The 26,153-nt window shown below is 36.0% G+C and overlaps 1 protein-coding gene across 1 annotated transcript in view; it reads right to left on the bottom strand.

Moving 5' to 3' along the window:
* Positions 1-26,153, bottom strand: part of LOC125280209 (membrane-associated guanylate kinase, WW and PDZ domain-containing protein 1) — a 113,892-nt gene that overhangs the window by 7,852 nt on the left and 79,887 nt on the right. The window contains 4 exon segments of the mRNA XM_048210572.1: positions 1,568-1,768; positions 23,459-23,836; positions 24,496-24,559; positions 24,641-25,208. Of these exon segments, the coding sequence (XP_048066529.1) occupies positions 1,568-1,768; positions 23,459-23,836; positions 24,496-24,559; positions 24,641-25,208 (1,211 nt within the window).

Raw genomic sequence — 26,153 nt, 5'->3', positions numbered from 1 at the left:
TGACTGTAAAAATAAATCTGCAGGGTTTATTCTTTTGATCTTTAATTCATAAAATTAGCAAAAATATAACCTTTCATTGAAGGAAAAGAATTCAAAGTGGGGGGAAAATCACATTATGAAATAAATGTTTTTCTCCAAAACACGTTGGCCACAATTATTGGCACCCTTTTATTCAATACTTTTTGCAACCTCCTTTTGCCAAGATAACAGCTCTGAGTCTTCACCTATAATGCCTGATGAGTTTGGAGAACACCTGACAAGAGATCAGAGACCATTCCTTCATGCAGAATCTCTCCAGATCCTTCAGATTCCCGGCTCCATGTTAGTGCTTCTTCTCTTCAGTTCACTCCACTCATTTTCTTTAGGGTTCAGGTCAGGGAACTGGGATGGCCATGGCAGAAGCTTCATTTTGTGCTCAGTGACAAATTTTTGTGTTGGTTTTGATGTTTGTTTTGGATCATTGTCCTAATGGAAAATCCAACCACAGCCCATTACTGGATTTCTAGCAGAAGCGGTCAGGTTTTGATTTATTATCTGTTTGTATTTGATAGAATCCATGATACCATGTATCTGAACAAGATGTCCAGGACCTCCAGCAGAAAAATATGCCACAACATTAAAGATCCAGCAGTATATTTAACCGTGTGCATGGGGTACTTTTTATCCATGTGTGCACCAAATCCATCTGGTGGGTTTGCTGCCAAAAAGCTCTTTTTTTTTAGTTTCATCTGACCACAGAAGCTGGTCCCATTTGAAGTTCCAGTCGTGTCTGACAACTGAATATGCTGGAGCTTGTTTCTGGATGAGAGCAGAGGATTTTTCTTGAAACCCTCCCGAACAACTTGTGGGGATGTTGGTGCTGTTTGATCATTTTTTTTAGGCTTTCTGAGACTCGAGACTCAACTAATCTCTGCAATTCTCCAGCTGTGATCCTTGGAGAGTCTTTGTCCACTCAAACTTTCCTCCTCACTTCACATTAGGACGATTTAGACACACATCCTCTTCCAGGCAGATTTGTAACATCTTTAGTTGATTGGAACTTCTTAATTATTGCCCTGATGGTGGAAATGGGGATTTTCAATGCTTTAGCTATTTTCTTACAGCCACTTTCTATTTTGTGAAGCTCAACAATCTGTTGCTGCAAATCAGAAGTATATTCTTTGGTTTTACTCATTGTGATGAATGATTAAGGGAATTTAGCCTTTGTGTTTCCTCATGTTTATACTCCTGTGGAACAGGAAGTCATGGCTGGACCATTTCATGTTTATGATCACCCTGGGGTGCTAAAAAATATAAATATGAATGGGAATATACTTCAGAGATATTTTACTCATAAAAAATTCTAGGGGTGCCAATAATTGTGGTCAACGTGGGAGAAAAAAAAAAAAAAAAGTGTGCATTTATGTTCTACTTTTTGCCAGTTTTCCCTACACTGTCTTATGGGAGAAAGGTATTAGGATACGTTTTTGTTGTGTTATCTATTGCTAATTTAAATAAATAAATTAATTAAACTATTTATCTAATAAAGTAAAAGGTGTAGTCCAGGTGTATGAAATAATCTACGTACGAGCGCTGGAGCGGGGTACGATGGTCAAGCGGAGTGTGTTTCCAGCTCTCCTCAGGATCTGAGCCAGCTCTCTGTGAGGTAAATTCACCACTGATCTCCCATCCACCGCCTCCAGACGATCCCCAGGCCTGATCTGACCGCTGCGAGCCGCCGGGCTGCCTCTGCGTACCGTCACAAACCTGTGTGGCAGCAGAGACGCTGCTGCAGAACAAAGAGAGATCAATGCGATTAATTAAGAGTGCTGCTTGCCTCTGCAAAACCCGAAAACACAATATCAGGGTCTTTAGGGTTAGGGCATTACTATGTGTTACTATATGCTATATGCAGCCAGACTGTTAACAGGCACTAGAAAGAGGGACATACAACACCTGTTTTGGCTAGTTTGCTCTGGCTCCCCATTGAGTATAGAATCCAGTTTAAGGTTTTATTGTTTGTTGACAAGTCCTTCAATGATTTGGCACCACACTATTTATCTGATCTTCTTTCTTACCATCAGACATCTAATACCGTGTTGCTGTCTGCACAGACTTACTTAAAACTTAAGGGGGATTGTGTATTTTCAGCGACAGCACCTCCGTTCAAGAAAAGCTTTCATTCCATACCTAAAATCTTCCTCTTCTGTGTTGTTTTTAAATCTTTACTTAAAGTGTATCTCTTTACAGTGGCTTATGGGTTAGAGCAACCATTTCTGGAAATGTTGAGAATTGCTTGTATAATTTTTTGTTATGTATAAATTTATTGTTCTGTAATTTTTTTTACTGTCTTGTTTTGTGTTATACTTTTTTTTTTTTGTTTTTGTTTTTTTCGATTTCTATTACTGTAGTTTACTTGCCTTTGCAGCACTTTGGTCAGCTTTGCCATTATTAAATATGTTATATAAATAAACTAAACTGAACTAAAATCAGATTGTATTATTTAAATACATATCCCCTATGTGTACATTGAACAGTTACCAAAGACTTGCAGAAAAGCACACATAGTTAAGAATAAAGATGTATTATCTAGAGGAAAACGGATAAAGAAATCTCTGTGGAGATTTCTCTCTCTCAGGAGAGGAATGGGAGAGATGATGGATGGAGGGTGGAAAGAGTAAAGTGGGAGTGATTCAAATGGGACAGAGAGAAAGATTGCAAGAGAAAGATAGAGGGAAATTATTCATCAGTGTGGCAGGAAAAAAGTTACTCTCTCTCGCTCAATGTCAACTCTTTCCAGGGTGGTTTTTAAAGGCATCTATCATTAATACATGGCTGAATCAGAGATTCTGTAGCTGCTAGATCCTCAGAAAATCACACTGAATGTCACCTACAGAAGCCTGTGACGCAGCTCGCACTCAGAATATCAATGCAGATTTAACGCAAATCCTTACAGTCATTAAAATCACAGTCATCGTTTCATTGAAGGCGCTGATATGATGTTAGGGATTACAGACAGATAAGAGATTACAGACATCTGAACTGGAGCTAAAATACAGAAATGAGACATTTTGCAGAAAAATGTCATGTTTTAATGTCATTGTAGGGGTTTAATTATTCACATGAGATAAATGCTATCAAATTTTAAATAAAATATAAATATTTGGCAAATACTGATACTGAAATTTATAATTTCATTTATAATTTTTAGAACAGCATGTCGACTGTTAATATAAATCTATACTAATTTCAAAGCTCTAAATCTTTTACATGCTTCAAGTGAAATCTGTGAAGACATTTTTAAACATGCTTTAAATAAAACATTATGCTGTACTTTAGAAAATATAAACTTTAGTTCTTATGACATTTGGCAAAAAAAAAAAAAAAAGAAGAAGAATGCTGGGATAATTAACCTTTACTTTCAATATTCAATGTTGATCATTTGAAAATTGAACAAAACAACAAAACAAAACAAAACAAAACAAAACAAAACAAAACAAAACAAAACAAAACAAAACAAAACAAAACATGGGAACACCAACTTTTTTCCAATTACTGCTTTTTTATATTTTTTTAAACAAATTTCACTCAGAAATCACGTGTATTTTCTTTTAAAATGTACTCCAATAATCTTTGTTTCATTTGCAACTTTAAAAAAATATATATTTTGTGTAATATACAGAGTCCCACACAAAAAAATATTTAACCCTTAAATGCATATCTCGGGTCTTTAGTGACCCGGGACGTCATTCACTACCCTCCTCCTCGTTCATTTTTTAAAGTTAGACATCAACCTTCTTGGTATTCCTCAATCAATTCATTATAAAAAATATAACAAGAAAAAAATCATAAAATTATAAAAGAATGCCTATTTTTGTATTCATTTTTTGTAAAAATTCTATAGGGTCGCAAACGACCCGAGGTGTGTATAAGTGTAAGTATATTTTTTTGCACAACAATAATTGAATCTTAGATGACGGAGTAAGTGCAATTCACCTTTATTCCACAAGGTGGCAATGTCTGAAACACAATGCTGAAGTGACGACTCATTCAGACAGAAAACGAAATATTAAGAAAAATATGAAACGGCTCAGCGATTTACTGCAGAGCAAGTACTGAACGCAATCAAATATGACTGTAACTGTCACTGGATGGATCTGGTGAAGCTGTTAGCGATCGAAATATTGATTTTGAAGATGTTGAAAATTATATAGTTTTGAGAATACGTTTGAGATCGCGAATGGGCTCATATTCGTGACCTCAAACATAAAACTAGCCCATTATTTGCTGAATTTACTGGGAAATGAGCTCTGACGAGGACAGTGATGATGGCATAAAACATCTGCTCAACCTGAGCCCTTTCAAGCTCCAAAAGGTAACAAAATATGCTTTATTTTATTCTTCTGTAATTGTTACTCTATTATCAGAAGAGTTTTATATTATCGCGACAGGTCGAGATCCTTCCGTGTAAGATATAGATTCGGGTCGATAAAGACCCGAATATGTAAGAATGATTGGCGAAACAGTCATGCATTTAAGGGTTAAATTGTGCACTCTTTACTCGTTTCAGTTAAATCATGGCAAATAATTAAGAATTCGTTTACATGACTTATTAATTTGTTTCCTCGTTTGACCACGTTGAACTCATTTGTTCTCTGATCAAATTATTATATTGTTTGCATGATTTACTTAAAATGAGGAAATGAATTAGTATGGTCACATGGTCACTTATTAGTAACTCGATGGAACTAATTGTTATTTCAAGCTCTTCATGAGGAGCATCCTGGGATACTTTTAAACAGTACTGAAGTAGTTCACATTTATGTTACATACTTGGCTGCTTTTCCTCAACCATCTGGTCCAACTCATCCAATAAATAAATAGTCAAGTATTTCAATCATTCTGACAAGCATATGTATCTGAACACATGCACTTACATTTGCTACAGTTGCTAGTTTGCCAAATCCTGTTCTCTAATAAAACCGAACCAGCTGTTGAGTCTTTACTGGAAGTTTCTTGAATCAATTAGTAAGGGTAATGTCTGTGTACATATCCAAAAGTCACGTGCAGACACTAAAGGGAAATGACCTTGTAAGTCCACATCTTTGTCCCTAAAGTCAATCTGCCTGTCTCCATTAGTGTGCGCCATTAACGAGAACAGAAACTTGTCCTGTGCCGACCTACTTAGACACACACTCACATACACTTCCGTTGAAGGCACAAATATTCACATGCCCACACACATCTCTCTTTCTGTCCTGTCTCTATTTTCTTGGGGATGAACCTCTGTTAGCAGTGTGCGGAGAAACAGAAATCTTCATTGATGTTTAATGCTGACTCGCTTTAGCTCAAAGGGAAAAATTCATGCTAAGCCTTTTGATTTTCCCTCCATTGTCCTCAGCCTGAGGGGGTAAGAACTAGCATTAGCGTCTTGGATTAACATGACTTTCTATTACTTTGCTGGACCGATGCCAGTGTAAGATCTGCCTAGGAGGTGTTACGCATTATGATTCTGCTTTTCCTTAAAGCACTAATTGACTGAGACCATAATGTTAATGACAATCCGAGTACCATTTGACTTTTAATGTTGCCTGATTGGCAGTCTGGATTTCATGTTAAGTGTCTAAGTGCCATATTCTAATGTTACTCAATATTTCATGAACCAAAAGCAGATGTACTTGAATCTTATGTGACCATTTTTCACCCTCTTTGTAACTAATGTATTAATTTATACGTTAATGATATTGGTGGTCATATGTGGATTAATTGTGTGGGTTTTTTTAGGGGTTGGGGAGGCATTTTAGTGGTTAGATGTCTGGGCTAGTAAACCCAAGGGCTCAAATCCAATAATGGGAAATATAAGAAGAGGAAAGTGCTCGGAGTTCCCATCACTAATCTGTCTGTGAGTAAAGCACTTACTCCTGATTCCTCTGGAGGGACTGTTCCTGTAATAAAAATAAGTCACCCTGGATAAGATGGCAGCAGTAGCACATTATGTATAGCCTATATATAATGCTTTCGTAATGCCTTATAATACAGCTTACAATTAGATGTTTGAATAATAACCACAGTTATAATAAAATAAATTATAATACTTATCAAATATATGTACACAACCGTCCAAATGTTTGGGATCAGTACGTTTTTTTTTTTTTTCCTCGTTTTCTTTTTTAAAAGAAATTAATACTTTTATTCAGCAAGGACACATTAAATTGATCAAAAGTAACACTAAAGACATTCATAAAGTTACAAAAGATTTCTATTTCAAATAAATGCTGTTCTTTTGAATTTCCTAAACATTATACAATCCAGAAAAAAATATATATAATGGTTATAAATATTAAGCAGAACAATTTCTTTCATTATTGATAATAAGAAATGTTTCTTGAGAAGCAAATCTCATTTTAGAATGATTTCTGAAGGATCATGTGACACTGAAGACTGGAGTAATGATGCTGAAAATTCAGCTTTCACATCACAGGAATACATTATATTTTAAAATATATTAAAATAGAAAACAATTATTTTAAATTGTAATAACATTTCACAATAATACTGTTTTTACTGTATTTTCAATCAAATAAATGCACACCTGGCAAGTATAAAAGTCTTTCTTACAAAACTATATAAAGAATCTTACTGTCCCCAAACTTTTGAATGGTGGTGTATATTTTTATGACAATGGTATTTTTTGTGCATATTTCCCATTGTAATTTTGTATCTCATGTTTTCATTTTGTTGGCATAATTCTATTATTCCAGAATATTCCACATGTTTTGAAAAAAAGCATCCTGTCATTGTAAATATGGAATTGACTTACGTGACTTACTAATGAGATTCAGATAATCATTCTTGTATTACAACTCATGAATTAAATCATAAATTATATTATGTTATTGTCAAAGAATTAGTCGGAGATTCAGTTACTGCAGAATGGCTTGAAAATTATAAATATTTCCTATGGTTTTATTTCCTATTGTGCTATTAATAATGCATTAGTTGTTGTAAACTTCTTCGTAAATAAATTTGGATGACACATAAAAATATGTTTCTAACTGTGACGAGCAGGGCGGGCGAGAGCCGTGAGGGAACGGCGCGAGGCCGGTGGCGCGAGTGATAATGAGCATCACCTACAAGGCGCGCCGGCCTCGAGTCTCTCACGGAGGAGCTCCGGAGGCATAAAAGGAGGAGCGACGACCGTGAAGGACGAGAGAGGACCAGGCCTGGATATTATTTTATGTTTTATTATGTTTGTGTGGCCGGCAGACGTCCGCTAGGGTCTGCCGGCATTACTTTCGTTTTGTTCTTTGTTTATTTTGAATTAAAGTTTCGTTGAATGTTCGCCGGTTCCCGCCTCCTTCTTCCACATTTACGAACTGCGTTACACTAACATAAAATGTACAGTATGTATTTTTGTGGCAGAGAAAGTAAAAATCTGAACTATTGGTCTGATCAGCCAGCAGAGTTCACTTGTTGAGTTCTCCATTATATAAACACAGGATTCAAGAGTTATTACAGCATCTGTTATGACAAATCACTAAATTAATAAATAACAATGAATAAAGTCCTTTCAATATGAGCAAGTGTGAAGCTGAGAAAAACAGACAAGTAGAGTTACAAAATGAGCGGAGGACAGTTGTAATCACGGCTGTCACTGAAAATCATTAATTTTCACACAATGCCGCATCCAGTGTGAGTCATACAGATTCAGCCTCCGGAAACACTTGAACACTGAATGAGAGTGCTGGCATATGTGTGTGAGTGTGTATAAAGAGCAGAGCACATTTACATTTGTTCAGATTCACTGTTGCTAAGACAACGTACATGAAATATAAACCACCTTTAACCTCTTAAACTTTTTCATCTTTCATATGTTCATCCTCTCCTGCATATTTATTTCTTGCCTTTCATATTCCTTCATTTCATCTCATATCACCTGTCACTTCCTTTTCCATCTGTTTCTTTACATTATCTCTCCATCTAATCCATCCATCCCCCATCTTTTGCTACTCGTTCAGTCGAAGCGGCTGTTCTGTTGAGTCAGAATCATTATATAGGCCATCAGACCCAGAAAACACAACCTGCACATAGAGAACAAACTCATTCAGCTATAAACGAATTGCAGTCAGGGTTCAAAAATTTACTTTTTGGTGCCAATGCCAATGGCAAGTGATTTGGGAAAATGTAATGATTATTTTTTTTCTTACCAGCCATTAAAGTTTTGAAGGATTTTAACCCTTTGATGCACAAGCTATGAAAACACCTTCTAATGCACAACATGGGTCAAAAATGACCCGTATTTATTTTCTTATGTAATTTCAAACACGGTTGACTGTTTCTTTGCTGAATCTTTAAAAGAAATGCATTTTATCATTCATTTATTCCAGGTATTCCTTAAATATCTTGTTTTTGATTGTCAAAAATCATTATGTTCATTTTTTCTTTCTTACTTTATAAACAAAAACAGTTTTTGTATGTCTACATCAATTTTACACACATGGGTCAAAAATGACCCGTATTCATTTCCTATGTTATTTCAATCATGACTGAGCGTTTCTTCGCTGAATCTTTGAAAGAAATGTATTTTGTCATTTATTTATACAAACAAACATATTACAAACACAGCTTTTGTATATCTACATCAATTTTACACACGTGTCAAAAATGAAATCAAATGAAATCAAATCAAATTTTCGCAAGTAGGAACATATTTGCAAAAATGTGCAAATATTAAAGATTTCTATATGGGTCATTTTTGACCCATGTGTGTAAAATTGATGTAGAAACTGTGTTTGTTTATAAAGTAAGAAAGAAAAAATAAACATAATTATTTGTAGAAAATCAAAAACAAGATATTTAATGAATACCTGGAATAAATAAATGACAAAATACATTTCTTTCAAAGATTCAGCAAAGAAACACTCATAGGAAATGAATATTTTTGACCCATGTTGTGCATTAGAAGGGTAGTGATACAAAAATGATTTTTATTCAAAAAGAAAGAAATAAAAAATGAAAATGAGGATTTGTGATGATCAAAAACAAGTTAATTGAGGAATACCTGGAATACTGAATGATGAAATTAATTTCTTGCAAAGATATATAAAATTAAAACTCAGCCGGGTCATTTTTGACCCATGTTGTGCATCAAAGGGTTAAATAACATAGGCTGCACTTTGTGTTCTCATGACAATCAGTTTATTTAGCTGTTTTTTTTTTCAGTAAAATTGTTATGATAAACAGTGCAAGTTGTCATCTCTCAGTAAAATGACACCTGTCACAAAAACATCAAGACGATTTGTGATTCTGTTACTCATATTTTTGTGTCGGTGGCTTAATATGAGGAATACTCTATGCATCACCACATGGAGTTCTGGAAGATTTTAAAAAAAATAAGGATAACGGTTATTTATGATAGCCTGCTGATGGTAAAATCATCAGAAGATGCACAAATTTCAAGATGTTTTCTTAAGTAGATTTAAAGGATTAGTTCACTTTCAAACTAAATTTTCCTGATAATTTACTCACCCCCATGTCATCTAAGATGTTAATGTCTTTCTTTCTTCAGTCGAAAAGAAATTAAGGTTTTTGATGAAAATATTCCAGGATTATTCTCCTTGTAGTGGACTTCAATGGACTCCAAATGGTTGAAGGTCAAAATTACAGTTTCAGTGCAGCTTCAAAGGGTACCAGATGAGGAATAAGGGTCTTATCTAGCGAAATGATTTGTCATTTTCAAAAAAATGTAAATGTATATGCTGTATATAAACAAATGATCGCCTTCCAAGTGGTTCCAAAACCACACTTTCGTATTCTTCAAAAAGCTTATGCTGTATGTCCTACGCCTTCTCCATTCAACTTGTGGAACGAACGCAGCGCCAGTTAAATTTTTTTCGTTAAGTAGAATAGTAGAAGTAGAATATTTTGACCTTCAACCGTTTGGAGGCAACTGAAGTCCACTATAAGGAGAATTCCAATCCTGGAATGTTTTCATCAAAAACCTTAATTTCTTTTCGACTGAAGAAAGAAGGACATGGACATCTTGGATGACATGGGGGTGAGTAAATTATCAGGAAAATTTTATTTGAAAGTGAACTAATCCTTTAAATTGTGCACATCATTTGCACAATGTAAAACCGAACAGTGAAATTAATTAAATTAAATGAGTTTGTTTCACTCAAATAATAATGAAAGTTCATTGTACTTAATAGAAAAAAAGTTGCGTGAACTCAAAATTTCAATGAAGCTGAACTTAATATGATTCAGTTGAGTTGCAGCAGATTTCTAATTCCCAGCATGCTTTGCATCAGACTGTATAAATAAATATTGGAATTAAGTGTTATTTTGTGTGTTTTTGCACAAGATTAATATAGGGAGACATAAGTTAGTGTTTAATGTTGTGTTATGTTGGGATTTACAGGGGTTCTGTTATGTTAGTTTTAGAGTTACCATTGCGGTGAAGAGAAGAGCATGTGGTTAAGTTGAGGATGCACTGCAAAACTTTTAAGACCACATAAACTGTATGTTGTTTGATTATATACACACAAGCATATAATGACAGTCTCTTTGATAGTTATGATAGCATGTGTTATTTTCTATCTAACATTTAACCATGATCTGAATGTGATGTTTATGTAAATGAACTGTAAGTAATTGATAAGTTGGGCGAGGCTGAGAACTGTGGGAGCGAAGGGAGGCCAGTGACGTGACTGTTAATAAGAGACACCTGTGCACCACACCGGCCTCGCTCCGCTTCCACGGCTTTCTGCACCACCCCCCTTTTCACAAAAATGTTAAAGTTCTACAAACTTAAAAAATGAGTTAGTTTACTTACATGTATTGAGGTAATAAGTTTCCTCAAATATTTTGAGTATTCTGAACTTTTTACAGTTTTACAGTTTATATAATCCAATTTAAATCATGTATCATGTTGCATTTATGAACAATAAATAATGCATCAATTGTTGGTTTTATAGCATTTTCAATGTGAAGGGTGTTTTTTTAATGATGAGACTTCTTGACTGAATATGAAGTTTGTAATTTCTAAACTTCAAGTATAACTGCTTTCAAAAAGGCTTCTCAAACACTCCTGTTATTGCTCATACAAACAGATTGTCTTGTCCCAAACCAAAATGAAATCATCCTACAAACTGCTTGCTTATGTCTGAGCACATTACATTACACATTACACAGTTCAGCTTTGGAGATCATCCAAAACAAATTAAAATTCTTGAAAATTAAAAATCGTTTACTCACCCTCATATCATTCCAAACCTACAGTGGTGCTCAGAATTATTGGCACCCTTGGTAAATATGATCAAAGATGACTGTAAAAATAAATCTGCATTGTTTATCCTTTTGATCTTTAATTCATAAAATGAGTAAAAATCTAACCTTTCATTGAAGGAAAAGAATTGAAAGTGGGGAGAAAATCACATTATGAAATAAATGTTTTTCTCCAAAACATGTTGGCCATAATTATTGGCACCCCTAGAATTTTTTTATGAGTAAAATATCTCTGAAGTGTATTCCCAGTCATATTTACATTTTTTTAGCACACCAGGGTGATCAGAAACATGAAATTGTCCAGCCATGACTTCCTGTTCCACAGGAGTATAAACATGAGGAAACACAAAGGCCAAATTCCCTTAATCATCACAATGAGTAAAACCAAAGAATATAGTTCTGATGTACAGCAAAAGATTGCTGAGCTTCACAATATAGAAAGTAGCTGTAAGAAAATAACTAAAGCATTGAAAATCCCCATTTCCACAATCAGGCCAATAATTAAGAAGTTCCAATTAACTAAAATCTGCCTGGAAGAGGACATGTGTCTAAATTGTCCTAATGTGCGGTGAGGAGGAGAGTTTGAGTGGCCAAAGACTCTCCAAGGATCACAGTTGGAGAATTGCAGAGATTAGTTGAGTCTCAGAAAGCGATAAAAAAAAAAAAAAATCAAACAGCACCTACATCCCCACAAGTTGTTCAGGACGGTTTCAAGAAAAATCCTCTGCTCTCATCCAGAAACAATCTCCAGCATATTCAGTTGTCAGACATGATTGGAACTTCAAATGGGACCAGCTTCTGTGGTCAGATGAAACAAAAAAAAAAGAGCTTTTTGGCAGCAAACCCACCAGATGGGTTTGGTGCACACATGGATAAAAAGTACCCCATGCCCACGGTTAAATATACTGCTGGATCTTTAATGTTGTGGGCCTATTTTTCTGCTGGAAGTCCTGGACATCTTGTTCAGATATATGGTATCATGGATTCTACCAAATATCAACAGATAAAAAATCAAAACCTGACCGCTTCTGCTAGAAATCCTATAATGAGCCATGGTTGGATCTTCCATCAGGACAATGATCCAAAACAAACATCAAAACCAACACAAAAATGTGTCACTGAGCACAAAATGAAGCTTCTGCCATGACCATCCCAGTCCCCTGACCTGAACCCTAAAGAAAATGAGTGGAGTGAACTGAAGAGAAGAAGCACCAACATGGATCTGGGAATCTGAAGGTTCTGGAGAGATTCTGCATGAAGGAATGGTCTCTGATCTCTTGTCAGGTGTTCTCCAAACTCATCAGGCATTATAGGAGAAGACTCACCATGTTTTCTTGGCAAAAGGAAGTTGCAAAAACTATTGAATAAAAGGGTGCCAATAATTGTGGCCAACGTGTTTTGGATATAAACATTTGAAGAGTTTGGTTCCAAAACGCGATAAACGCCATTTTCAAAAAAATCGAGTTTCCGCCAAAATCAGTATTGTATATGGTCAGTATTGAAAAGTCATTTATTAATTTCGCGCAAAATGCGATATCCGTCGTGTTATTCTGTCATGTTCCCTCCCTTTCTTTCCAAAATGCGACAAACGCCAGTCTCCTTTTTCTCCAAAACGCGATATATCCGCTCTCAACCAATCACAGCACACCATTCCACCCACTGTAAACATTGAAGGCTTTTTAAAAAGCCGATTTTAATAACAATGTACTTGGCAAATGTGTTTATTTAACAGTGCGGTGGCGCAAGATACTCTTTAATCGGTAATGACAAATAATTTATAACATTAACAAGATGACCCGTTGAATTAATTTTGGGAGCGACGGCTGAATGTATTTTTAGTAAAATGTCTGTACATAAGATAAATATTGGCAAAGTTTAGACTCTGTCATATATGTGTGAATCAACTTACTTTGTTGTGTATTTTCAATTTGAAAAATAACTTTTATATTGATGGATTAATTGCATTTTGAAAAAAATTATCATGGATTTATTGCATTTTGGGGAAAAAAAATAACATGTTTTTATAATAAACTTTTTAAAATCAAAATGTAGATTTGAACTTTTAATGTTTTTATAACCAAAAGATGCTATGTGAAAGTTTGAAACAGAAAATAGTGGTTTTCATCTTGCCACTTTCTTGGTAAAGAAAACACCTTTTTACTCAAATTAATCAAAATGGAATTATTGCGTTTTGGAACCAAACTCTTCATTTATTTCATAATGTGACTTTCCCCCCACTTTCAATTCTTTTTCTTCAATGAAAGGTTAGATTTTTGCTAAGTTTATGAATTAAAGATCAAAAGGATAAACAATGCAGATTTATATTTACAGCCATCTTTGATCATATTTACCAAGGGTGCCAATAATTCTGACCACCACTCTATATAAATTTCTTTGTTTTGTGGAACATAAATATATTTTAAAAAAAAGTTTGAAATAAGTAAATGATGAGAGAATTTTATTTTGGGTGCTTTGATAGCTGAAAACTGTGTAACAATATTGGGCTTGAAGTATTGTTGTCATATGCTTTCCCACACTAATGCCGACAAATGGGCCACAATGTAAGTCACATAGACACTTAGCCTTGATATCCTGGAAAACACTGGACCACCTTCATACAGGCAGTAAGTTATGGAGTAAAGCTGAACCATGTGAACAGCACAAGACACTTGTTATTCACATGTACACATATATCATTTTTTAACAGACCTGACTGCAAGGTTTTTGAAGCCATCTATATATGATAATGTACTCCAACAGAGATAAAATTTATTTTAGCAAATATACAATGTAAAAATGTATAGTGTTCAAGGAAAACAGAGCAAAAATATTGACTCTTTCTGCACTACACAGATTTCTGTCAAATCAAATGTTTGATTTGTCTCTAGACATGAGGCCGTACTGAATGTAATCACAGCCATGCAGAAATTCAGACCAACAGCATGATTGTGAGTGTGACACTGCTTTTATACACAGGTAAACAACAAAAAGTTAATATTGAGCAACTGTAGAGACAATATTTTAGCAACTGAGACACGATTTTGATACTGCTAGTTACTTTGTCATTATCCCACCAAACTAAATAGTTCCAATCAAAGTCAAAACAGAAAGAACCATTGAATCAAACAAGCAATGCACAGTAGAGGAGTTTCATTCCAGAGTGAATGTGTTTTTTAACAAATCAGCTGAGTGAATAATTCAATAGCTCCTTTTACACACTTTATTGGTAAATTACCATTAAGAGATCATGTGTGAACAGGACCTTTTTTTTTTAAAAAAAAGCTGGGAAATTGGTTCTAGCAATTTACCAGTATGAAAAGTTGTAAAATTACCAGTAAATTACTGATGCTGTGTATGAACAAAGAATGAAGATTTAGTATGAGCATGTACAAAATGAGAATGCACTGACATAGGAGGTCTGCTTTGGGCCGATCATAAAGTTCTTATGGAGATGACATGATTACTCTGCACTGTTTACAGAAAGCTTTGCAGCTTTGTAGTAGTTTTTCTATGTAAATGTGCCCTAGATGAACATGTTTGACCGTTTTGCCATGTCTTGCAGCTTTTTCAGTGTGTCGTGCTCGAGACCCTGCCTTCTTTTTCATTCATCAGTGCTGCAGCTTTACACTGTAAAAAATGAATGTGATTTTAATGGTAAAATATTGTAAAAACACTACAGGAAAAAATTATTAAAATATATATAAAAAAAAATTAAAATACAGTTTTTTACTGTAAAATTTACAGTTTGTTCTGTAAATGTGTTTACAGTTTTTCCACAACCACAGCTGCCAAAATTATTTTGTAAAAACTACGGAATATTTTTTACAGTGTACAGTTGGATACTATTATGCACGTCTCGTGTTTTTAAGAGACAAAAACGTGTTCTGTGCGATCATCCCCTAACACCTGTCACTCAGATGTCAAAAATTGAACAGATAATGAAACTAAAGACCTCATGCAGGCAAATGCATTTAAAGATAACTTACATTGTCTGACATCACAGAATTTACCGGTATTTCATTGCTGATGTGTGAATGGTCTCCTAAAGGTAAAATGCCAAAACATCATTGCTTGTGTTAACAGCATATTTGTGTACCAGTAAAGTCATTCTGGTAATTTTATGGTAATTTGCATGGATTACTGTGTGAAAGGGGCTAATGACTCACTCATAAAACAGATACTTATTTAGTTCCTGAATGAACTAATGGTTTTGAATGAATCAGTTGAATGAATGATTCAGTGACTTACTTACTCATAAAGACAGTCATTTGTTGCCACCTATTGGCATAACCATGTAACCTGAAGAAAGAGCTGCTGTAAAATCCACAGACTGACAGTCTGTCTAAAACACAGATGAGCACAGTTATACAAACAGTGTGGCCTTTAAGTAACACTGATGAAATATAGAATATAATATAGTAGCAGTCTTTGTACATCTTCATCTCAATAATAAAAGTGCTCCACAGCTGCTGAAATGCACTGGCTGGCACTGTAACACCATTCACTTCAGAAGACCAGCGCTGCATACTAAAATACAAGAGAGAGACTAAGCGGGACAAGAGAAAGACACAGAGAGAGTGTGTGATGAACCTGTGTTGTACTGCAGCAGTAGTTTTTACCAGTACAGTATCAAAATGTACTAGTTATGACTATGTAAATAATGACAACTGTTAATAAATATAACTAACAATGCTGTAGATAGCTATTCACAATTCATTTTACTTCCATAATCTTTTGTATTTCAGTGAAACGATTTAACAACACATTTAAAACCCACTAAAGTACTAAAAATCGAATTTCTCATGACATGAGGAGTATGTGCACAACTTGTAAGACATAAACACTTCTGAGAGAGTTAGGCAAACAGCAACTTGAACCAAATGAGAAAAAAAAAAAAATCTGTCAAGGAATTACATTACTCACTAAAAGCATATGAGGAATGAGGCAATAATTACAAAACATAATTAAAAAGATTACAAGCCCCAGCATTCAGTCACTGCAATGATTGTACAAAATATATCACAACTGAAGCAGATGTATGAACACGAGCTGATATGCATGAGATGAAGATAATATCTTGCTTATCTTGCTATAAGATGTTCTGCAGATGTGCTATTGATTTAGGTACAATAAATGCAGTACTGCTTTTTTGAAGCCCAGAGCAAAGAACGCACAGGGCTTTTGCACCGTAACAATAATAGGTGTGTGTGTGTGTGTGTGTGTGTGAGAGAGAGTAATTTGTGGTCTAGGGGAATGTTTCAGTCACACTTTGTGCAATAATAAGAGATCTTTGACAGCAAAAGCCCCCCAAACAAGTCAAAAACACAGAGAGATATAACAAAACACCATAAAATATTACTTTTATGTAATTAGTTTAGGATCCGATTTTTACATACACAAAATACACACACAACTTTGTTTTTCTGTTATGATGGGGGGCTTTTGCAATGATTTTAATTGTGTTTATACTGAGCAACAGAGAATTGTATCCCCTAACAAACTGTATAAATTATTCCTCAACATATAGACGCATATCTATACCCAAACATTTATAAACGCACTGCAGATATCATCTGTTGTAACAGTTACAATTAACAGGCCATAGAGCCTATTAAACCCCATAATAGTAAAGCACATATCTCTCCTATTTAAAACACTCTGCATCTGCACTGACAATCTCCCAATAGCTAGCTGATTATCATTTTAAGAAATATGGGATGAAATCGAGAAAGAAAGAAAAAATATTTACGTTTGGAGTCCTTGACACTTTTCAAGGCAGACTGCAGTCTCTCCAGCATGGCTTGGTGTGTGCGTGTGTGTTAGTGTGTGTGTGTGTATGTGGAGGCAGGGTCCCGATCCCGGATCACACTCCGTTTAAATCCCCACACATGTGAGAGCGATTACGCGGTAGGGTCATAATGAGAAAACGAATGGAGGGCATAAACAAACAAGTGATGAAAACAAAACAGAACGAGCTTCTGTCTCGCCGTGCGAGTGAGATGCTTACTGTAGCGGGTTCATTTTCCTTTGGCATCTGGAGTCGGTGAACGAGAGTGAGAGAGAGAGGTGGACGGGCAGAGAAAAGGAGGGAATAAAGACAGAGAGATGGAGATAAGAGGAGGGGCGATAAGAGAGCGAACGAGATGAACGATTTAATCCTTGGACCACTGCAGAGCGGGGGGTGCCGATCAGGGGAAGGGAGGGAGCGAGAGAGACCTACATGCACATACAGTACGTGTGTAATCTGACTTTGGCATTGCTGATGCATGCTGGTCATGCCAATAAAAAGCATTTGAGGGATTGAAATTAATGCTGTATCAGTGCAGTGAGCATATGATACCACTGGTGCAATGTAAAATTGAAAATAGTTTATTGATAATTCACCCAAAAATTTTATTCATGTCAGCATTTATACAGCCTTGTGTCATTTCAAACCTGCATGACTTTTTTCTTATGTGGAATACAAAAGGGGAATTTTTAAGAAATATACTGCACATTGTTTTCCAAGTGAATGGGACTGTCAATTATGTAAAAGCACTATAAATATATCATAAAATACATTGTAAAATTGCTATTGTAAAAACCTGTCACTTATTTAACAGTAAAATACCTATATATATATATATATATATATATATATATATATATATATATATATATATATATATATATATATATATATACACACACACACACATATATATAGTGCTGTCACTGTTAATGCATTAATGCATGCGATTATTTTTTTCCACGTTTAAAATTTTTAACGCAATTAACATAGCATCCATTTTTTTCTGTCATCCGTTGGTTAGCTTTACAATATATGATCACGCTCTTATTCATGCAAATGCTTTTAAACCATTCAAGCGCGCCAAAAGAGAATGTGCTGTCTGGGAATGTCTGACTCCTCACACACACACATGAACAGTGATGGGAAAAGTTACTATTAAAAGTAATGCATTACAATATTGCATTACTCCAAAAAAAAAGTAACTAAGTGAGTTAATTAGTTACTTTTTATGAGAAGTAATCTGTTACATTACTTTTGCGTTACTTTTTCTCATCTGGGCTGGGCTTGCTTGTTAGTTTTTTAATAAGAACAAGTTTTATTTTTGGCAAATATTAAGGACCTTTCACACCAAAAGTGAAATGAAAAAGCCTCAGGCTGAAGGAAATGCATATTTACAGCTGTACAGAAGAAGGTGCAACTCAAACAAACCTTTCAGCTGTGCTGCCATTATGGATTAAAGAAGAATAGGATGCATGAGAAGGAAGTCCAACACTCTTATTTCTAAATCTAATCTAAGACATTTTTGCTTATTAGAGACAGGAGAGCTATCAGTCAATAAATGTGAAAAGTAACTTGCGTTACTTATTTGAAAAAGCAACTCAAATATTTTGTTGTAATTTGAAAAAGAGTAATGCGTTACTTTACTAGTTACTTGAAAAAGTAATCTGATTACATAACTCAAATTACTTGTAATGCGACACCAACACTGTCCCTTTAAGAGATCCACTGGCAGTGGCACGACTAGGATAATCACTCTTATTGATTCATTGATCTTGTAACTCCTCATGTTTTGCTTGCTGACATAATTTCTTCTCTCTTTATAATTCTCTCAGTGTCTCCCCTGACATTTCTTATATCGACAACATCTCTGAATTTTATATGGCTCTACAGGCATCAGCTGTACACAAACACACACATTCAGTTTCATCAGGCATCACAGTCTCAAGGCGAACTCTCTTTTATCTCGATACTGAGCCTTTAATTGCCAGACATTTATGTACGGTACATGTGTAGGAACACAAATGAGCTACTTGATTTTTTTAGGCCATTTTCCAGATGACTGGGAGAAGGAACAGGATCAATTATATGAGCCAGATTTGATCTAGCATTGCCCATTTGAGAACTATAGCTTAACAAAACTGGAAACAAACTAACCAACAGGTCAAAGTAACACAGGGTTTATGTGAATGGTACTACAATTAAACTATAAAGTATAAACCTTAAAAAAATATATAATTCATTTATAATACTGTCAAAATCTCAAATACTTTGATTCTAACATAGACTCTGAGGTTGTATAAAACATCACGACAGCACATGCAGCTCACAAAGATTATGAAATCGAGTCATACAGAAGAGAAGCATCTGAGATATTGATATACATGGAAACAGCTGTGACATTGGGGACAGGCACTTTTTTAGATGCTCATGCTTTAGTGATGCCATGGCCTCAATAAAAACCAAAAGGAACACTGAGCAAAATGAGGTCATTGTGGGCTTAGGTAGGGGTGAGTGGGAGGGTGAAGGAGGAGTGCGTGTATCCGGGCCTGACTGTTGGCAGGCCTCGGTGTTGGCAGGCCTCTGTCTCACTGTCAGTCAGTCAACTTAATACAGCTGCCACTAAAGAAACCCAATTATGCGTATAACACAGCATTTGGCCGCTTTAAAAGTATAATATATTTTAACCAACAACATTAAATAGCATGCAACTCCATGGAGCTTCATTAATATAGAAAATTTGGGAAGATTGGAGTTGGTAAGATTTGTAATGTTTTTGAAAGTATTCTCTTATGCTCTGCTACAGTTCCTGCAGAACCAAAACAACAAGCTTAAGCTGCATTCACAACATGTCGTAATTTCCATAATTAAGAGATGGCAACCCGTGACTTTTCACTCTGAGCTGTTCATGTCCTCAGACTCAGGTTTATGTTTGTCTATATGGCAACACTATCAACGCCAAAATTAATCTGCAGCAGTCATGTGGTATAAGTCAGAGCTCTTTAAAGGGTTAGTTCACCCAAAAATGAAAATTCTGTCATTAATTACTCACCCTTATGTCGTTCCACACCTGTAAGACCTTCGTTCATCTTTGGAACACAAATTAAGATATTTTTGATGAAATCCGAGAGGTATATGACTCGGCCATAGACAGCAATATAATAAGGTCCAGAAAGGTACTAAAGACATTGTTAAAATCGTCAACGTGACTGCAGTGGTTCAACCTTAATTTTATGAAGCGTCGAGAATACTTTTTGTGTGCAAAAACAACGAAAATAACGACTTCATTCAAATAATATATTCTCCTCCCTGTCATTATCCTTACGCAGTTGATGCAGTCAGCACAGTGAAGGCTTCTGTGTTTACGTCCGAATGCTGGCTCAGTATTGGCCAAAGCTGCACACGTGAGCAGCATGACGGATGCATGTGATGATTTCATCAAAAATATCTTAATTTGTGTTCCAAAGATGAACAAAGGTCTTACAGGTGTGGAACGACATGAGGGTGAGTAATTAATGACAGAATTTTCATTTTTATTTGAACTAACCCTTTAGGTTGTTTATGTTCATTATTAATGCTATGTACTTTAAGACATGTGGTAATTTAACATAGTCTCTAGTGACGCTTTGCAGACTGCTCTGGCTGTGCATGTTCATGTGTTTTGGTGGAGGCGTGGTTTGGAGGGCGCTCTAAAGGGATGGTGGGATCTTATTCTTTCAAAGCTAGTTTGGTATTGCTAGCCTCTACGAAACTGCACACCCTAGCTTCAAAGTCTTTGTTAATTATTAATGAACATATTAACACCTTATTTTTGATCTTTTTTCTCTGTATATCCTGGGGGTGCACATCACAGAGGGTCTAATCTGGTGCACCACATCACTCTCCAAGAAGGCCCAGCAGCACCTCCACTTCCTGCGCCGACTGAAAAGAGCAAGTCTCCCCCCACCCATCCTCACCACATTCTAAAGGGGCACCATTGAGAGTTTGCTGACCAGCTGCATCACTGGCTGGTATGGAAACTGCAGCACGGCAGACTGCAAGACCCTACAGTGGAAAGTAAACACAGATGCAAAGATCATCTGTGTCTTTCTTCCCTCCATCCTGGACATTTTCCTTGCACGGTGCTCCAGCAAACCCACCAGTATTGTGAAAGAACACACATATCTCTCCCACAGTCTCTTCTAGCTCCTGCTGTCAGGAAGACAGTACCAGAGCATCAGAGCCCGCTCTGTCAGAGTGCTCAACAGCTTCTTCACCCACTCCGCTCACCTCTGAACCCCCTGTCCAAAACCCTATCTCCTGAACCAGAACCATTTCAACCCCCACCCTCCACTCTCACCCCACCACACACTTACTTCTTGCTGCTATTGTTCTGCAAGGACTGTTCTCTTGAAGAACTGTTCACAACTCTTATGTGCAATACTGAGTGTACTATGCACAGGTGGATGAGTGGGTTGTACACCTGTACCACCTGTACGAATACTCTCTACTGTCTCTTAGTGCACTGGACACTTTAAACACTCCGTGCTACCCAGACTCAACATGGTAAAACATATGTTTACATGTACATACACTACAAACTCATCTTGTCTCCAAGTTCAACTATTTGCCCCAAATGTCTCTTTATGCGCTGTTTTTTTGTAGCATTGCACTACGTGTAAAACTTTTTTTGTGAGTGTGCGAGAGTATATGTATATGTATGCATATAGTTATATTAAGTATATGTGTAATTAGTATTTGTATATACAGTGCACAGCATAAATGAGTACACCCCCTCTGAACAAATACAAAAGATGTATTTTCTTTATGATCACTAATACAATTCATGGAAAGATGGCAAAACTAAAATGTATTAAATATACACATAATGAAAACAGAAATATATGTCATTAATAGCCATAAAATAAGTAAATTAGACAATTTTGTTTAAAATAAGGATTGCAGAAATGTGTACACCCTAGATTTAATTCAACAAATGTATAATATTCTAGTACTTAGTATGCCCTCCATAATTTTGAATATACTGCTCTGACACTTCTTGGCACGGAGTGTACAAGTTCATGACAACATTGATGTTGCTCAAATCTCTACAGCACAGGTGCTCAAGAGTGTTAAGACTCCCCACAGAAGGTCACCTTGGGACCTTCAGTTGAAAAAATGCACTCATAGGAAAGGGTAACATCCTGTTTCTTTGTGTATATAAGTGGTGTGGGAATTCATGCTTAAAGCACAACTCCCTCACACCTTCACCACTCCCTATGAACTTTACTGTTTACTGGGAACCAGGCACTTCTCACTGTACTCCTCCTCTAGCAACACCATAACATTTTGGATGCTGTTAGATCCAAAATGATTGATTTGGTCTCATGAGACCAGAGTATTGATTCCCAGAATCTATATTTTGTAAATATGGGCTTTGGAAAAGGCTAGCTGACTTTATTGTGCTTTGGCTACAGTAGGTAGTTCCAGTGAGAACAAGAACCATGCATGTCATTTCTGCAGCCTGCATCTTCCTCTGTGAGACAAACAGTCACTCTTTTCCTAGCTTTTGCTGGCTCTGAGACACTCGCTTGGTATTTCTCCTGCTCTTTGTCTAGCAAAAAAATCCCTCATCACTAAAAGAAAGCTTAAAATGAAGGCCTGACTATTTCAGGAGCCTTGTCACAAGTCCATTGTTTTTGAATTTGTTACTTTTGCTATAATTTCACACTTAAAACAATGATTTGGTAATCCTCTTGTACCACTGTCCACTTTTGTGCTAAGAAATACGTCTCCTGACAGTTCTCTCTCAAGTGGTTCCATTGTTGTCAGCATTAAGTCTGAGAATGATTCAGTGGGCTAAATAACACTTTTAATTGTCAAGAAATTACTTCTCTTTAAATGTTTTGGTTCAACATTGCTTATACCAGAACATTTTTATTTCGTTTTATTTAGTTACTTTTAGGAGGGTGTACTCATTTTTGTTACACAACATTTATCACCTTGATAAGAAAATCTTATTTTCCTGAATAATTTTGACATGCTTCTTTGGTAATTGATTAAGCAGACTTGCTGGAACATTATATCTCTAAAGAACCTTAACATGTCTTCTAAGTAACTGAGTAATTGCTAATTTTCAGAAGTTTTAGAGGGAGTGTACTCATTTATGCTGTACACTGTGTATAGTTAGATTACTTTCAGTAGGTTAGCTATGCGTAGGTTTATACTTGTTTACATGTTTGTACTTTAAATATGTAGCACCGTTGTCCTGTGAGGCACAACATTTCGTTCCACTGTATGTCTCTAAATACAGCAGAATAAAAACTTAGTTTTTCAATGTAAGACTCAGGAACTATCTTGAATCTAATGGTGGTCATGGTGTACTTTCAGGATATCGAATACTGTTGGTGCATTACAAATACTCACCTTTGACATTTTCCACATCCTGAGAGGCGATAACAAATCCAAAGCCTTCGCCTGGCTTCCTCTTCAGCTCCACCTCATACCCTCGCAGCACAGGCTGTTCTTTCTGCTCTGTTTTTACTCTGGGACTGAGCACTGTCCCCCCTTCCTCCAAACTCATCCAATCCCGTGGCTCAAGCGTGAGAGTGACAGGTACAGAATCCAGGAAGCTGGTGCTCTGGACCAATGAGGAGCGCACCAGCGCTGGAGAGGGCGGAGTGAGAGAGTTACGCGATAATGGCACAGAGTCGGTAAGAGGGACTTCAGAGTCGGAGGCGGAGCGAGGAGGGGGCGGAGTTAGTCGCCGCACAGAATTAGGGGAATTGGAGAAATGTGAGGTGCCTACAACAAGAGTTCACAATTATTAATATTTGATGAACGGGGGTGAAGACTACACAATTGTTATTGATTTTCTGCAACCTAAAAATGGTATTAAATAATAATACATACAGTAGGTTCTAAAGTCCGAGACTAATATCAATATTTTCATATGATCAACAGCACAATAATTTGAGTGAACTGAAAAATTAACATGAATATCTGAATGTCTAATTATTTGGTTTGTCGAGCTGAATGAACTCTACAATTTTGATCTGATGATCAGGTATGCAAGATATAGCAGTATCAGCTGATAAATGTTTATCTTAAAATAATAAAATTAAATTAAGAAACAATTTCACAGAGCCTATAAGGTTTTTATTCAGCCAATACATATTCAAAATATAAATAACTGTGGTGGTGGCCAAAATTTCAATATCATACCTACTGATGACAATGTTATGGAGAATTATTTGAAAATATTACAAAATTATCACATGATCAATGTCACAAATTTGATTATTTGATAAGTGACCTAAAATAGTGCAGAATCTAAAATATTAAAATAAATACATACATTTATAAATCCTAAAGCTTTGTTTATTTAAAAGTATAAATGATGCAAAATGTATATTTTCAATGTGAACACTGTATGTAATGGAATAGGTGAACATATAACTTACCCCCTCTGTAAACCAGCAGAATAACCTCCCCTTTTTTAGTGTGTTCTTGCAGAATCCTTTGGACCTTGAATAATAAACAAAGAATATATATATATATACCATAACAAAAGGCTTAAGCTCAGCTCTTAGTCATCTCTTTTTCTACCTGTGCAAAGCTGAGACTTTGTACATCAGCACCATTGATCTTCACAATGGCATCTCCAGACTGCAGCCCATTACACTGTCTGTGGTCCCAGACTTTCTTTACAAGGGTCTGTCTGCCTCCATGACCTCCTGCCGTCACACTGAACCCCATATTGCTTCCCCTCTCACATTTAGCCAAGGCAACAGGGACTAATTCCCCATTTCCCGCCATTCCTCCAACTCCACTGCCAATCACAGCGCTCATGGCTCCGGGTGAGGGAATGCTGTTCGGGCTGCCACTGCTGGCACTGGCTGTGCCATTGAAGGTGAAGTAAGGCCCGTCTGAATGGGCACTGCTAGGTGGGGTTAGCAGTGAATGCTGTGGTTTACGGAGATGGGAGTAGCGCCTTCCACCACCAGGAGAGAAAGCAACAGGACCCGGACTTAGTTCTGTGTGGGGTAGGGGTAATCGAGATATGGGCGGTGGAGTACTCGAGGAAAGGTCACTCTCAGAAGATTTGAAGGAGTACAGGCGTAGAGGTGGCGGAGTGGAGAGAGAGTTGTTGTTGTGGTTACGGATGACCGAGGCCCTGTGAAGATAAAAAGAAAGACCATGTGGTCAGGCAAAGCAAAGCGCAGTAGACATAACGTATCATAATCAGGGTTGGTACAGAATACGTGAAACAGTGAAAATATGAGTAACTGTATTCAGTTACAACCTAAATGCTGATAATCAGTTACATTCAAAAAGTATTTAGATTTAACAGCATTGAAACACTCTTATGATGTGTGTTACTTTCCTCCGAGTAGACAGAGGGCGCTGTCAAGAACAAAAACTATCATTAAGGAACTTCAATTTATGGGGAATTATGAAATTCTGTTCAACAAAAAGTCTTTGACAGATGAAATATGTATCCAATAAAAACAAAATTACGACAATATTTCGTTTGTCTGTGTTTTTATGCAGTTTTACAAGAAATATGAGAAATGCGTTAGCCTTTAGCATCGCAAAGACAGCTACAAATGTATTTTCTACCTCATTCTATGAAAAGAATCCACCAATGATCAGTAAAAAGAAGCTATTTTATACACTCATGGGGTTTTAAAGTAAATTTTGAGAAGCAGAAATAAACTAGTGTAAATTGTCATGTTATCATTTAGCTTTATGCTAAGCTAAAATGCTATTTCTAGTCCTTACATGCATTTTATGATAGTCTTTTATGATAAAGTCTGTCAAGAAAAATCAGTATCACATCAGATAGACTGATAAATACTAATACTAGTAAAAAGTTTCTTGAGCACTAAATCACCATATCAGAATGTTTTGTGAAGGATCATGTGACAATGAAAACTGGAGTAATAGCTGCTGAAAATTCAACTTTGCCATCACAGTATTAAATTACTTTTTAAAGTATCTTAAAACAAAGAGAATTTAAAAAATGTATTTTAAATTCTAATAATATTTCACAATTTAACTGGTTTTGCTGTATTTTTGATCAAATACGCGCAGCCTTGGTGAGCATAAACGACTTCAA

This window comes from Megalobrama amblycephala, linkage group LG12 (genome assembly GCF_018812025.1).
Source record: "Megalobrama amblycephala isolate DHTTF-2021 linkage group LG12, ASM1881202v1, whole genome shotgun sequence".
Lineage (NCBI taxonomy): Eukaryota > Metazoa > Chordata > Actinopteri > Cypriniformes > Xenocyprididae > Megalobrama > Megalobrama amblycephala.
Note: the sequence above shows the minus strand (reverse complement) of the source record. Positions and strands in the feature narration are given on the sequence as shown.